Source organism: Aricia agestis, chromosome 19 (genome assembly GCF_905147365.1).
Source record: "Aricia agestis chromosome 19, ilAriAges1.1, whole genome shotgun sequence".
NCBI classification, from domain to species: Eukaryota; Metazoa; Arthropoda; class Insecta; order Lepidoptera; family Lycaenidae; genus Aricia; species Aricia agestis.
Genome location: NC_056424.1, coordinates 8,647,230 through 8,661,788, shown reverse-complemented (window position 1 = coordinate 8,661,788; position 14,559 = coordinate 8,647,230). Strand labels below are relative to the sequence as shown.

At 42.9% G+C, this 14,559-nt stretch overlaps 1 protein-coding gene across 1 annotated transcript in view; it reads left to right on the top strand.

Moving 5' to 3' along the window:
• LOC121736755 (twitchin) overlaps positions 1 to 14,559 on the top strand; it is a 119,950-nt gene that overhangs the window by 85,294 nt on the left and 20,097 nt on the right. Inside the window, exons 94-114 of the mRNA XM_042128140.1 lie at positions 447 to 561; positions 737 to 932; positions 1,295 to 1,513; positions 1,670 to 1,871; positions 2,319 to 2,463; positions 3,067 to 3,198; positions 3,627 to 3,840; positions 4,117 to 4,270; positions 4,349 to 4,585; positions 4,820 to 5,034; positions 5,160 to 5,379; positions 5,482 to 10,470; positions 10,556 to 10,723; positions 10,813 to 10,965; positions 11,051 to 11,200; positions 11,517 to 11,711; positions 12,005 to 12,209; positions 12,503 to 12,661; positions 12,813 to 13,154; positions 13,689 to 13,898; positions 14,167 to 14,522. Coding sequence (XP_041984074.1) covers positions 447 to 561; positions 737 to 932; positions 1,295 to 1,513; positions 1,670 to 1,871; positions 2,319 to 2,463; positions 3,067 to 3,198; positions 3,627 to 3,840; positions 4,117 to 4,270; positions 4,349 to 4,585; positions 4,820 to 5,034; positions 5,160 to 5,379; positions 5,482 to 10,470; positions 10,556 to 10,723; positions 10,813 to 10,965; positions 11,051 to 11,200; positions 11,517 to 11,711; positions 12,005 to 12,209; positions 12,503 to 12,661; positions 12,813 to 13,154; positions 13,689 to 13,898; positions 14,167 to 14,522 — 8,976 coding nt within the window. The remainder of the gene's footprint in view (positions 1 to 446; positions 562 to 736; positions 933 to 1,294; positions 1,514 to 1,669; positions 1,872 to 2,318; positions 2,464 to 3,066; positions 3,199 to 3,626; positions 3,841 to 4,116; positions 4,271 to 4,348; positions 4,586 to 4,819; positions 5,035 to 5,159; positions 5,380 to 5,481; positions 10,471 to 10,555; positions 10,724 to 10,812; positions 10,966 to 11,050; positions 11,201 to 11,516; positions 11,712 to 12,004; positions 12,210 to 12,502; positions 12,662 to 12,812; positions 13,155 to 13,688; positions 13,899 to 14,166; positions 14,523 to 14,559) is intronic.

Genomic DNA, 14,559 nt, shown 5'->3' with positions numbered 1-14,559 from the left:
TGCCTAGTCTAGACTTAAATTTAAGCAAGAATCTACTCGCCAACATGTACCTACGTATACAGGGTGTAACAAAAATAAGTGATAATACTTTAAGATGTGTACGTGTTCCTTGTAGAGAGTTCACTGTGAAAGTAGCAGCGCTGAAAGACCAAATTTTTTTTTCACTTTTGTACTGAACTCTCTACAAGGAACACGTATACACCCTAAAGTATTATCACTTATTTTTGTTAACCTACCCGATAGAACTTTTAAGACGTTCAAACCTTAATTCTTGCAAGATAGTAATTAGATATTATTTGGACGCTTTAACATTCATACATTTTGTTGGCGTCATAAACACTGTCTCATGTTTTGCAACTGTCGTTGACGTCCCACCAATAATTTTGAATCTCAACTTCCTTTTCTGGAAGTTGGCAAAATCCATACTTAATGATTTGCATTTTCAGGTTGATGGTCTGATACCTGGTCACGAGTACAAGTTCCGTGTGAAGGCGATCAACAAGGAGGGTGAATCTGAGCCGCTGGAGACCTTCGGATCTATTGTCGCCAAGGATCCCTTCAGTAAGTTTTATTAGAGTAACTAAATTATGCCAAACTGTTGAGAAATTTAATGGGTATAGGTAAAAAGCCACATTTTTAGACATAAACTAACATAATTTCTTTCACATGAAGAATTTTGTAGTTACTAACTATTCTATGTGTTGGCTAAGACACTAATCATCCTCTTCTTCAACAGCCGTACCAGAAGCCCCTGGAACACCAGTGCCAGAAGACTGGTCTGCCACCCACGTGGAGCTCAAATGGGAGCCACCCACTTCGGATGGTGGATCACCAGTTATTGGCTACATCATCGAGAAGAAGGACAAATACAGCCCACTGTGGGAGAAAGCGGTTGAGACACACACGCCTACGCCCACTGCCACTGTTAATGGGTAAGTTATTGCTGACTTTACCATCTTAAAAAGAAAATCTTAAGCAATACATCCAGGGAAAAGAAGTGCTAAACCTAATAATACTAGAAGCCTTCACATCTCTGCTGATTTTAGATATTCTTCACACCAAAACGGTATTGATAGAATAGGATATATTACTGCAATGTTTTCACGGTGGTTGCAGCACCAGCACAGACGGTAAACAAAAAGTTTTGTTCGAAGTTTGACAACGTTTCTGTAAATATTCTGATATGACGTATGCAACACATCGGATTATTTACTGCATTTGCTAGAAGAACCCTCTGCTTCGTTATTAAACATTTTGGGATATTTTGAATACTCATAACACATTTACATTTCAGGCTGATCGAAGGCAACGAATACCAGTTCCGCGTGATTGCGATCAACAAGGCCGGCCAGAGCAAGCCCTCTGAAGCCAGCAAGAACTTCGTGGCTAAGCCTCGGTTCCTCGCTCCCAAGATCGACAGGAGATACCTCCGTGATGTTACCCTGTCTGCCGGATCCACGCTCAAGTTGGAGGCCGCTGTTACCGGCGAACCCGCGCCGGCTGTTGAATGGAGGTAAATTTATGTCAAAGACTGTTCTATACAGTCTTAGCTGCAATGACATTGCTCTTTAAACGCTGACATCACATTAGGAAATATAGTGTGGATACTGAAACTTTTTAATTCTCAAACAATAGTTATGAAACTCCAACCATAATAATTCTCTTCCAGATACCAGAACATGCCTCTGCGCTCATCCAAGGCTGTCACCATCGAGACACCGGAGTACTCCACAAAGCTGGTGATCAGGCCCATCCGTAGGGACGACACGGGCGAGTATACCGTCACCGCTGTTAACTCGAGCGGCAAAGACACTGTCACCATCAACGTGCTTGTTACCGACAAGCCTGCTAGCCCTGAAGGTCCATTGCAGGTAAGAATGCTTTTACAGAACCTTAAATAATTAAAACACCTTAAACACACAAGGGATAAAACAAAACCAGACAGTAAAAAGACAAAAAAATGACAGCTGACAATCAACATAAAGGGGATTTTCGATGTTATGTCATAATATGTGTTTGTGGAAAGGAAATATGACATATTTGTTCTATTTATCTTACATATTTACCACCTTATCGTTTCACTACATTTTTTGTGGCTGTGATTATTTTTCTCTTTCTATAACTATTTTCTTCAAACTTGCACAGTGTATCCCAAAATACAGATTTTCGTAAAGGTTGTAAATACAAACAAAGGTTTCAAGTAATAACATTGTTATTTACAAAGCGACATTTTTTATATGGCCGCTGACAATACTACTATGCCAAGGACGTAAACATAACACGTAATACTGAAGATAAATATGTATTTCCCTTCCCAGATCTCAGACGTCCACAAGGACGGTGCGACCCTCAAATGGAAGAGGCCGAAGGACGACGGTGGTGCGCCGATCGAGTACTACCAAGTGGACAAACTCGACACAGAGACCGGATGCTGGGTGCCGTGCGCTCGCTCTGAGGAGCCCAGTAAGTTTTAGAATACATGAAATAATGTTGAGAATACGCATGAAAGTAAATTTCAAGAAAGTAATTTAAATAAAATAAAGTATGGAAAGGAAAGAAAGATACTTCCAACAGAATCAGAATCGAATCGGGAATCAAATCAGCTCGATCTCAACGGCTTTTCTTACTCCTGACAGCTATAGCCTATACTAGCGCACGATCGTGCTGCGGCTCGATTTGGAACTTATTCGATATCAAGGGATTTTCCCACTCCTGGCAGCTATACTAGCGCACGATCGTGCTACGGCTCAATTTGGAACTAATTCGATCTCAACGGCTTTTCCCACTCCTGACAGCTATACTAGCGCACGATCGTGCTGCGGCTCAATTTGGAACTAATTCGATCTAAACTGCGTTTTACACTCCTAAAAGCTATACTAGCGCACGATCGTGATGCGGCTAAATTTGAAACCAAGCAGACTCGTAAATCAAAATCGTATCTATTTCGGGGGTAAGACTGCTGTTACCTGTCAAGTCACATTTTACAAAATGGCGGCGTCAGTTCCTATCCTTGCCACTCGCATAATGATCCACGCATCTTGCTAATGACACCTATTGTTTTTCCAGAATGTGACGTAACCGGCCTGACTCCTGGCAAGGAGTACAGGTTCCGCGTGTCCGCCGTCAACTCTGAGGGCGAGTCCGAGCCGCTCGTGTCGGAGACCAGCATCGTCGCTAAGAATCCCTTCGATGAACCTGGTGAGTAGAGAAATAATTGAGAATTAAATCCTTATCTCCAAAACTACTGAACCGATTTTGATGAAACTTGCACTGTTCCCTAAGTTGAACAATACCTATAAGTACAATAAAAAAAAGAATTACTGAAATCTGAATGGTAGTTAATAGTTATAGAACACAAACTTAAAAACATGCACTTTTAAAATTTTGCACATTTGTTCAGACGCTGATATAGACTAACATACGAATATTGGGTAGTTCTGGACTATTACAACATACGCGTCTAATTGATAACCTCCTCTCTTTAAGTCAGTAAAAAAACATCCATAATCACAACATAAGGTTGAAACCTAGTGTGGTTTCCACTGCAGCGGAGCCCACCCTTACAAGCGTTAAAATAAACATTTTGAATAGGTACTTTAATTCTAATCCAATTCTTTTCGCAACAGGCGCACCAGGTACACCATCAGTCACCGACTGGGACAAGGACCACGTGGACCTCAAATGGAGTCCGCCCCGCGAGGACGGTGGCGCCCCCATCGAGGGCTACATCGTGGAGAAGAAGGACAAGTTTGGTAACTGGGAGAAGGCGCTCGAAGTCCCGGCTGACAAGACCACGTGCACCGTGCCTGATCTCATCGAAGGACAGACTTATGAGTTCCGGTATGAAACTTTGACATGATATTTCGAAATGTGAAAAAAGTGGGCAACTATTTTACCCCCAAAAATTTTGGCAGAAACGGAGCTAATGCTGTCTTTTTTGAAATGAATGATGAAAAAATTAAATTGAAAAAACGTTTGTCCTGTTGAGAATACAATGAAGAAATATAAAAATACAAAATTATGCATAAGTTAATCATGAGAATGAAAAATGACCAAATATCATTAGTACTACGATCTCCATGTAAAACTTAATAATTGCTTTGGTTATGTTTGCAGCGTGAGGGCTGTAAACAAGGCTGGTCCTGGTGAGCCGAGTGACAGCACACACCCGATCGTCGCCAAACCCAGGAACATGGCACCGAAGATCGACAGAACAAACCTTATCGATATCAAGATCAAGGTTGGAATGAAATTCGGATTCGATGTCAAGGTAAGAATCACTTTAAAAGTAATTCAGAAACTACCTTCTTACGGACATAAAAACTAATATAAACTTTTACATTAACAGGTTTCTGGTGAACCAATGCCCGAAACCAAATGGTATTTGGGTAAGAAGGAAGTCAAATCTGGCGGTGAGATGAAGGTGCAGCACACGGACTACAATACGAAACTGAACTGCAAGGCTGCTACGCGCGCTGACAGCGGTAGATACACCATTACTGCTGAAAACAGCAACGGCAAAGACGTGGCTGAAGTTGAAGTCATCGTTCTCAGTGTACCCAGCCCACCTGGAGGACCATTGAAGGTATTTATAATTCGTAATCTTAAGCATAATATGTTGTTTTAAATTACAGCAAATATTGTTAAAGCTAACCAAAGTGTTATTGTTTTAAAATGTATTGACATGTGTTTTGAAGACATCGTAATAATTTAGATCACTCACTAAAAATTTACTATTACAACTATAAATAATGATTTATTGCTACAAACAATTGTTTAATTGGATATCAGTAAAATTAATGACGTTAAATATTTTCAGGTCTCGGATGTGCACGCGAACGGTGCGAAGCTCTCGTGGAATCCACCTGCGGACGACGGTGGTCAACCAATAGAGAAATACATCGTCGAGCGTATGGATGAGGCCACAGGCCGCTGGGTCACCGCCGGCGAAACCGACGGGCCACAGACGAATCTTGCTGTCGATGGTCTGCAACCTGGACACAAATACAAGTTCCGAGTCAGAGCTGTTAATAGGTAAATTTTAACTCCACCAATACGTATCTATGAAAATCTACTTTTCTTAGAATATTGCTTTGTTACTTGTCAGAAATTAGTGTCTGTGATGAAAGGTTCATAACTGTAAATTATTATTTGTTCAGGCAAGGAAAATCAGACCCACTCACCACTCCACATGCAACAGAAGCGAAGAATCCCTTCGATGTTGCTGGCAAGCCTGGCACACCGAAGATCAAGGACTTCGACCGCGATTTCGTGGAGTTGGAATGGACACGACCCAGCACAGATGGTGGAGCACCCATCACTGGATACGTCATCGAGAAGAAAGATCGCTTTGCTCCCGACTGGGAGGAATGTGCACAGGTAAATTATATTGTTTCTCGTTATAACTTTATTTCTTCCATTTTTTTTAATAGTTTTTTTTAAAACGCCTTTGTGTTCTAAATTATTAATTTTGTTTTGCAGATTGAAGGTGACGTTACAACTGGAAAAGTTCCTGATCTCATTGAAGGCAACACGTACGAGTTCCGTGTCCGTGCCGTGAATAAGGCAGGCAAAGGAGAACCAAGTGACGGAACAGCACCACACGTAGCAAGACCTAAGAACTTGGCTCCTAAGATCGACAGAAACTTCATGTTCGATATTAAAATCAAGGTTGGACAAAACTTTGAGCTCGATGTGCCAGTTATTGGTGAGCCAACACCAACCAAAGAATGGCATCATGGTGATAACTTTGTTATTAACACCGATAGAATTAAAGTCATCAATGATGATCACACATCTAAAATCAGAGTAATTGATGCTAAGCGCTCGGATACTGGTAACTACACATTGAAAGCAAAGAATGTCAATGGAACAGATTCTGCTACAGTGAAAATTTTAGTCATGGATGTGCCATTACCTCCGGAAGGTCCATTACGAGCCGAAGACATTACTAAATCAGGATGCACGCTTAGATGGAGGCCACCCAAGGATGATGGTGGTTGTGAAATCACTCATTATGTGGTTGAAAAAATGGATCAAGGCAACTTGCGCTGGATTCCAGCTGGAGAAGTACAGGGTTGTCATATGAGAGTTGATCACCTAATTGAAGGTCACGACTACAACTTCCGTGTCCGTGCAGTCAACAGACAAGGAGAATCTCAGAATCTCGTCGGAACTGAGCCTATTACCGCTAAAGACCCATATGGTACACCAGACAAACCCGGTACTCCAGTCGTCAAGGATTGGGACAAAGACCACATGGATATTGAATGGGTTCCACCAAAGAAAGATGGTGGATCGCCTATTACTGGATATGTCGTCGAAGTTAGGAAACGTTATGGACCATGGGAACTTGCTGCGACTGTACCTGGAAATAAGACAACAGCTACTATTCCTGGATTACAAGAAGGAGAAGAGTATGAATTTAGAGTTATTGCTGTAAACAAGGCTGGTAATGGAGAACCTAGCGATGCCTCTACACCACAAGTGGCGAAGGCCAGATTCTGTGCACCTTACTTTGACAAACTTCTCCTCGCTGATAAAACTGTTAAAGCAGGACAGAGGATCCAATATGAGATCCCAATAGAGGCCTCACCAAAACCAACTGTCGAATGGCAGATTAATGGAAAACTTGTACATCCTTCGGATAGAATTGACGTACAGATTCTCCATAACAGGGTTATTTTAGACATTCCATTCTCGGTTCGTTCCGATGGTGGTGTATACAAATTAACTATAAAGAATGACTTGGGAGTTTGTTCTGCAACCGCACAAGTTACTGTTTTAGACAAACCATCAAGGCCAGAGAAGCCCCTTGTTGTTTCCGATGTTACAAAAGATTCATGTTCCTTATCATGGAAGGTACCACTTGACGATGGAGGATCTCCCATTCTTCACTACGTTATTGAGAAGATGGATCTGTCTCGTGGCACCTGGTCTGACGCTGGTATGAGTACATTCCTGTCCCATCAAGTTACAAAACTTATTCACATGAAGGAGTATCTATTCAGAGTAAGTGCGGTTAATGCTATTGGCCAGTCTGAACCATTAGAATTAGACCGTGCTATTGTTGCCAAGAATGAATATGACAACCCAACGCCACCAGGTAAACCACAAGCTACAGATTGGAGCAAGAACCATGTTGACTTGGAATGGACCCCACCAAAATCAGACGGTGGAGCAGCAATCACTGGATACATTGTACAAAAGAAGGAGAAAGGCAGCCCATACTGGGTAAATGCCGCTCATGTGCCTCCTAATAAGACTAAAGCCACAGTGCCTGACCTTACTGAGGGCCAAGACTATGAGTTCCGTATCATAGCTGTAAACCAAGCTGGACAGTCTGAACCTAGTGAGCCATCTGACATCATCACAGCTAAAGACCGATTTGTGGCACCTAAGATTCTTACTCCTCTTAATGAGATCCGCATCAAAGCCGGACTTATTTTCCACATTGATGTTAACTTTATTGGTGAACCTATTCCAGAAGTTAAATGGACTTGTAATAGTAAGGAAGTTGTAACAAATGAAAGAACTACCGTTACTTCCGTTGGTCACCATACCATTGTTCACACGGTTAACTGTAAGAGGTCAGATGCTGGTAAATATCATCTCTCGCTAAAGAACGATTCCGGTTCAGATGAGGGCAACTTTGAACTTATTGTGCTGGATGTTCCTGGACCACCGCAGCCGCTATTTGAATATGAAGAAATCACTGCGCAGTCGGTTACTTTATCATGGAAACCACCGAAAGACAACGGTGGCAGTGAACTTACTGCATACGTTATCGAAAAGCGTGATTTGACACATGGTGGTGGTTGGGTACCCGCCGTCACATACATTAATCCCAAATATAATCATGCGACTGTACCTCGGCTTAGTGAGGGCACTAAATATGAATTCAGGGTATTTGCCGAAAATCTGCAGGGTCGCTCAGAGCCCTTAGTAACAGATAGGGCTATTGTTGCTAAAAATCAATACACTGTACCTGGTAAACCAGGAAAACCAGAGCTTCTATCTGCTGACAAAGATCACATCAAAATTAGATGGTCTCCACCTATTTCAAACGGTGGATCTAATATTGTTGGCTACGATGTTGAAAGAAGAGACAAAGCTACAGGTCGCTGGATCAAACTTAACAGAGATCCAGTCAGGAATAGTGAATATAATGATGACAGAGTACAGGAAGGCCACCAATATGAATACCGGGTATCGGCAGTTAATGCTGCTGGAGCTGGTCAACCATCTGATGAATCCAATGTATTTATTGCAAGACCAATGAAGGAGAAGCCTAAACTGTACTTAGACCACCTAATAGGACGCAAGATTAAGGTCAGAGCCGGTGAACCTATAAATATTAACATTCCAATAACTGGAGCACCAACGCCCACGATATCATGGACCAAGGGATCTATTCCAATCGTTCCTTCCCACAGAATATCCGCTGAAACTAAAGCGGAAGAAACTAAATTGAGTATCGAAAAGTCAACAAGGGACGATGCTGGAAAATACACAATTTCGGCGTCGAATGAATATGGAAAAGATTCTGCTGATATTGAAGTTATTGTGGTTGACAAACCTGGCATTCCTAAAGGTCCTCTTGTTTGCACTCCAGTTACACATGATGTCATAAGTCTTTCATGGCAGCCACCTACCGATGACGGCGGAAGTGAAATCACTGGCTATGTGGTCGAGGTTGCCGAATTCGGAGTCAATGATTGGCGTACTGTTGCTGGATTCTGTCCTAAGTGCTCATATAATGTTAAAAATCTTACTGAGGGTAAGAAATATGTATTTAGAGTACGAGCTGAAAACTTATATGGCGTTTCAGAGCCATTGGAAAGCAAGTCTATCGTAGCTAAATCACCATTCGATCCACCAGATGCGCCTGATACACCTAAAATCACTGGCTATAGTTCAAATAGCTGCTCTCTTGAATGGCAGCCACCAGCCAACTGTGGCGGTAAACCAATTACTGGTTATTATGTTGAGAAGAGAGAACGTGGTGGTGAATGGGTGAAGGTAAACAATTATCCAACGCCAAATACATGCTATACAGTACAAGATTTAAGAGAAGGTAACCGCTATGAATTCCGTGTTATTGCTGTCAATGAAGCAGGACCGGGTAAACCAAGCAAACCTACTGAACCAATTACAGCTGAGACGCAGAGACTTAAGCCCAGCTCACCCGAAGCACCTAAGCCCGATAGAGTTACAAAAGATTCTGTTACATTGTCTTGGAGACCGCCTAAGAGTGACGGTGGTTCTAAAATTAAGGGCTACATTATCCAACAAAAGGGTAAAGGTGACAAGGATTGGAAAGACGTCAACGATGTCCCAGTACCAAATCTTGTTCACACTGTACCTAAACTTAAAGAAGGTGAAGAATACCAATTCAGAGTTATCGCTGTTAATGATGTTGGCAAGTCTGAACCAAGCAAACCAACTGGTGACATAAAGATTGGTGAACAGCCAAACAAACCTTGCATGGATCTTGGAGGAGTACGAGACATTACAGTAAGAGCAGGAGAAGACTTTTCGATACACGTACCTTACACTGGCTTCCCACAACCAACTGCATCCTGGTTTGCGGATGACAATCTTCTGGACGTCGATGGCGATTCCAGAATACACCAAAAGATTACACCAGAGTCTGCATCTCTGGTCGTCAAGAATGCCAAGAGGTCAGATGGTGGTCAGTACAGATTGCAATTACGTAATCCATCAGGTTATGACACAGCAACTATCAACGTTCGTGTACTCGATAGACCTGGAAAACCAGAGAACTTGCGCGCCGATGAATTTGAAGGCGAAGCTCTTACACTCTACTGGAACCCGCCAAAAGACAACGGTGGTGGAGAAATCACAAACTACGTTGTTGAGAAGCGAGAAGCTCGTGCTCCTACCTGGACCAAGGTGTCTGGCTATGTCACAACGCCGTTCTTACGCGTAAAGAACTTGTCTGTTGGCAAGAGTTACGAGTTCAGAGTAATGGCCGAAAATCAATATGGTCAATCGGAACCAGCTCAGACAACTGAGCCGATCAGAGCAAGACATCCCTTCGATCCTCCGGGTGCACCAGGCGTTCCTCGCTCTGTCGAAACTACGGAATCGTCGATCACCGTTACATGGTCGAAACCACGTCACGATGGCGGTTCACCTATCACAGGCTATATTCTAGAGAAAAGACTGATCACTGAAGATAAGTGGACAAAGGCGTCACACGCACACATTCCAGATACAACCTACAAAGTGACGGGTCTAATTGAGAACCATGAATACGAATTCCGTGTATCCGCTATCAACGCAGCGGGACAGGGACCGTGGTCGCAGAGCTCAGACGCAATCAGGGCGTGCGCGCCACCTAACGCGCCCCGCATCACAAGTGATCTCAGTCTTAGAGACATCACCGTTATTGCTGGAGAAGAAATCAAGATTACAGTGCCCTTCACTGGAAACCCAATACCAAAGGTATAAATAAAAATAACTCAATTTTATAAATAAAATAATATAATGTATTTGTATAACTTGAATCACACTTTATTATATTTTACAGGTTTCGTGGATGGTTAACAATGAAGAGGTCTTCCCTGATCATAGGATTCGTTTCGTCACATCTGAATTTAATACAGTGTTCCATAACTCTTCTGCGAAGCGTTCTGACACTGGTTCTTACACTGTACAGCTTATCAATAGCGAAGGCTCTGACAGCGGTACTTGCAGAGTAAGTTTACATTGAGTTGTCTAATTTTTCACCTACATTTTTCTTGACTGAAATCTTGCAGATTACTTATACACTATCGTGCATTTTAGGTACTGGTTGTAGACAGACCTTCACCACCAGTTGGACCACTGGATGCCTCAGATATCACACCAGACACATGCACGTTGTCATGGAAACCGCCCCTTGATGACGGTGGATCTCCTATCACAAATTACATCGTCGAGAAAATGGACAACGTTGGAGTAAGTAGAAATTTATAGTCCAGTTGATCAATCTATTATAATAATGATGGTATGGGTGCTAATATTTATTTGTGTGTTATTTCAGGTATGGTCTAAGATTTCTTCATTCGTGCGCAATTGCCACTACAACGTCATGGGTCTAGAGCCCAACCGTAAATACACATTCCGCGTCCGTGCTGAGAACCAATATGGTGTTTCTGAACCATTGGCTATGGATGACTATATCACTGCTAAGGTAAAATTTATTGCTTCAATTGTTCTTCTTAAATCTTTCTTATTTTCAGACTTATTATAATTTTGTTTTATCAAAGAAAATATCACAATACTTATTATCTTTATTAATTAAGTACTTTTAATTCTATGGTTAGATACCATCTGCATTGTTCACTATCATCTCTAACAGTTCTTCTTTCAACAGAATATTATCATGATCGCTGAAGTTATCATTATCATTTATATATTCAGTGATGATGTTACAATCATCACTAACAGTTCTTCTTCCATCAGAATATTATCATGATCGTTGATGTTATATTATCCTTCCCTTTCAGTTCCCATTCACTGTGCCCGAGCCGCCGGGCCCGCCACGTGTCACGGATTGGGACGGCTCATCAGCCACTGTGATCTGGGACCGCCCGAGATCGGACGGCGGCGCCCGTATCCAAGGCTACAAGGTTGAGTTCAGAGACGTCGCTGATGGCGTCTGGAACAGCGCTGATTACCTCGTCAAAGACTGCAATTACCAGGTATGCTTCTTTACTTTTCGCAATCTTTACAAGTTTTATTATAACTTTAGCAAAATTGCTTTGTGTCTACCAATTTTTTTCGTCTCATTATAACAAGATTGTGGTAAACATTACAAACAGTAAATTTATTAGTTAGTTCAAGGTAATTAAATTTACACTTGCGGTAAAATTGTGTAACACAAGTCACATCTACGCAATTTTGAAAAATTTACAAGTCATATTTGTTTCAATCCGTCTACATTAGTAAGAGATAAACAAGTGTATGATGTATTAACTGACGTTAATTTTCCCAGGCATACAACTTAGAGCCAGGACATACGTACGAGTTCCGCGTGCGCGCAAAGAACGCGGCCGGCTTCAGCACGTACTCGCGCAACTCCGCGCCGTTCTCGGTGCGCGGTCGCGCGGGTCCGCCGTCTGCGCCGCGCTCGCCGCGCGTGCTGCGTGTGGGACGCAACTACGTCGACGTGGCTTGGGACGCGCCGGAACGCGATGGAGGTAAAATACGTTGCTATTTTTTGTAACTTGTTTTAGTGATGATTAACATTTAATTTTACTGTACCTAATATTATTGGTAGAAATAAAAAATCATTGTGTAAAATGTCAATTAAAATTTAAATACCAAAATAAAAGGGAGAAGCATCTAAACATAAAGTAGTCAAAATTACAATAATTGTACTGACAATGCAGATTAAAGTAAATATGTTCTTATATTATAAACAGTGTGAAATCATTTCACTTTGCATCTATGAATGCACCCTAATCATATCCCTAATAATAATTTTTATTAGGCTCACGTATAACCGGCTACATAATCGAGCGACGAGAGCTGAGCAGCTCGGTGTGGGTGAAGTGCAACGACTACAACGTCATGGACACCACATTCACCGCGCTCAACCTCAGCGAGAAGGCGGACTTCGAGTTCCGTATCATCGCTGTCAACTCTGCCGGTACGTGTCTCTAAGCGGACCCCTAGACTATAGTTAAAATATTTTAAAGGGACGTCAGCAGTCATTGACTTTTTTAGTCTAGGAGCTATATAAATAATTTTCGCACTATTCTAATTCAGTACTTATCTTATATTTTAATGATATATCACAGGCAAATCGGAGCCATCCATGTGCACAACACCTGTACGCACTGGCGAGGAAGTGGGAGGCACTCGACCGGAATGGCTGAAACAGCTGCCGATACACGTCACAGCACCGTTGGGACGACCAGCGGTGTTGGAGTGTGTGGCGTCAGGCAACCCAGTGCCCACAGGTCGCTGGTTGCGCAACGGCCGCGAGGTCACCCTGGGAACCAGGTTCATCGCGGAATCACGAGAGGGTACACTAAGACTGAATATCACGGAAACTACGGACGCCGACGAAGGCGACTACACTTGCGAGGCCAGCAACAGCCTTGGACACATCACCACCACGACGCATCTGAAGATTGGAAGTGAGTAATGAATAGCGTATTTTTAACTGTCACCATGTTGCTAAATTTTTCAGTTTTGTAATAAGAAGTGAACTTCGAGAGAATTTAGAAGGAATGTGGATATTACTCTGACGTGGGAGAGCCATGCTTCGGCACGAATGGGCCGGCTCGACCGGAGGAATACCACGTTCTCACAGAAAACCGGCGTGAAACAGCGCTTGCGCTGTGTTTCGCCGAGTGAGTGAGTTTACCGGAGGCCCAATCCCCTACCCTACCCTATTCCCTTCCCTACCCTCCCCTATTCCCTTCCCTTCCCTACCCTCCCCTATAACCCTATTCCCTCTTAAAGGCCGGCAACGCACTTGCAGCTCTTCTGATGCTGCGAGTGTCCATGGGCGACGGAAGTTGCTTTCCATCAGGTGACCCGTTTGCTCGTTTGCCCCCTTATTTCATAAAAAAAATATTAACTTTGACTTTGATTATATTGTACGACGCCGTCCCTTTCAAATTCCTCCGAAAAATTTTGGATCCTAAAAACACGTCGTTCCCCAACAGATCCACCGCGCATCGTCCGCATGCCAGGCGATTTGCACCTGCCCGAGCATGACAACACGAAGCTCAAGATCCTCTACACGGGAGACCAGCCCGTCGACGTGGTGCTTACTAAAGACGGCCACAAAGTGTCAGAGTCACCGCATCTCAAATACACCGTGTTCGATGACTACATCCTTATCTTTATCAAGGACATCACTAAGGATGATATGGGTAAGAATTCTATCATTCATATTTTGTTTAAGTAGTCGTTATGAAGATAAAAATATATTTCTAAGAGAATTAACAAGTAGCAGATTACTTGCATGCTTCTGTACCGAGTCGCTGTATTAGCCATAGTCCAAACGGCGCATCGACGCAAAAAACTTGACAAACAATGACAAAAGTGTGCCTCGTCTTTTGATGGTATATCTAAAACAGCGGCAGCATACCAACTTGATTGTGTCATCTGCTAAAAAATCACATCTCTTTCCTTTTTCAGGCACATACAAACTGACAATCAAGAACAGCTCTGGCGAGGTATCAGACACGTTCTCAGTGACAGTCACTGGCCTGCCTGGGCCACCACAAGGTCCATTGGAAGCCACTGACATCACTAAGCACACTTGCAGCCTGGCCTGGAAACCGCCAACATACGATGGTGGACTACCCATCACCCACTACGTGGTTGAAAGGAAAGATATCTCTGGAACCACCTGGATCACTATTGCGTCCTCGGTTAGGGACACCAAGTACACCGTGCTTGGTCTCACCGAAGGACAGGAGTACAACTTCAGGGTCCACGCTGCTAACGAAAACGGCATTGGACCTGGCCTCGAGGGAGTTAATCCAGTCAAGGTAAATATTTCATCTTACTTACTCCCCTTTTAAGACT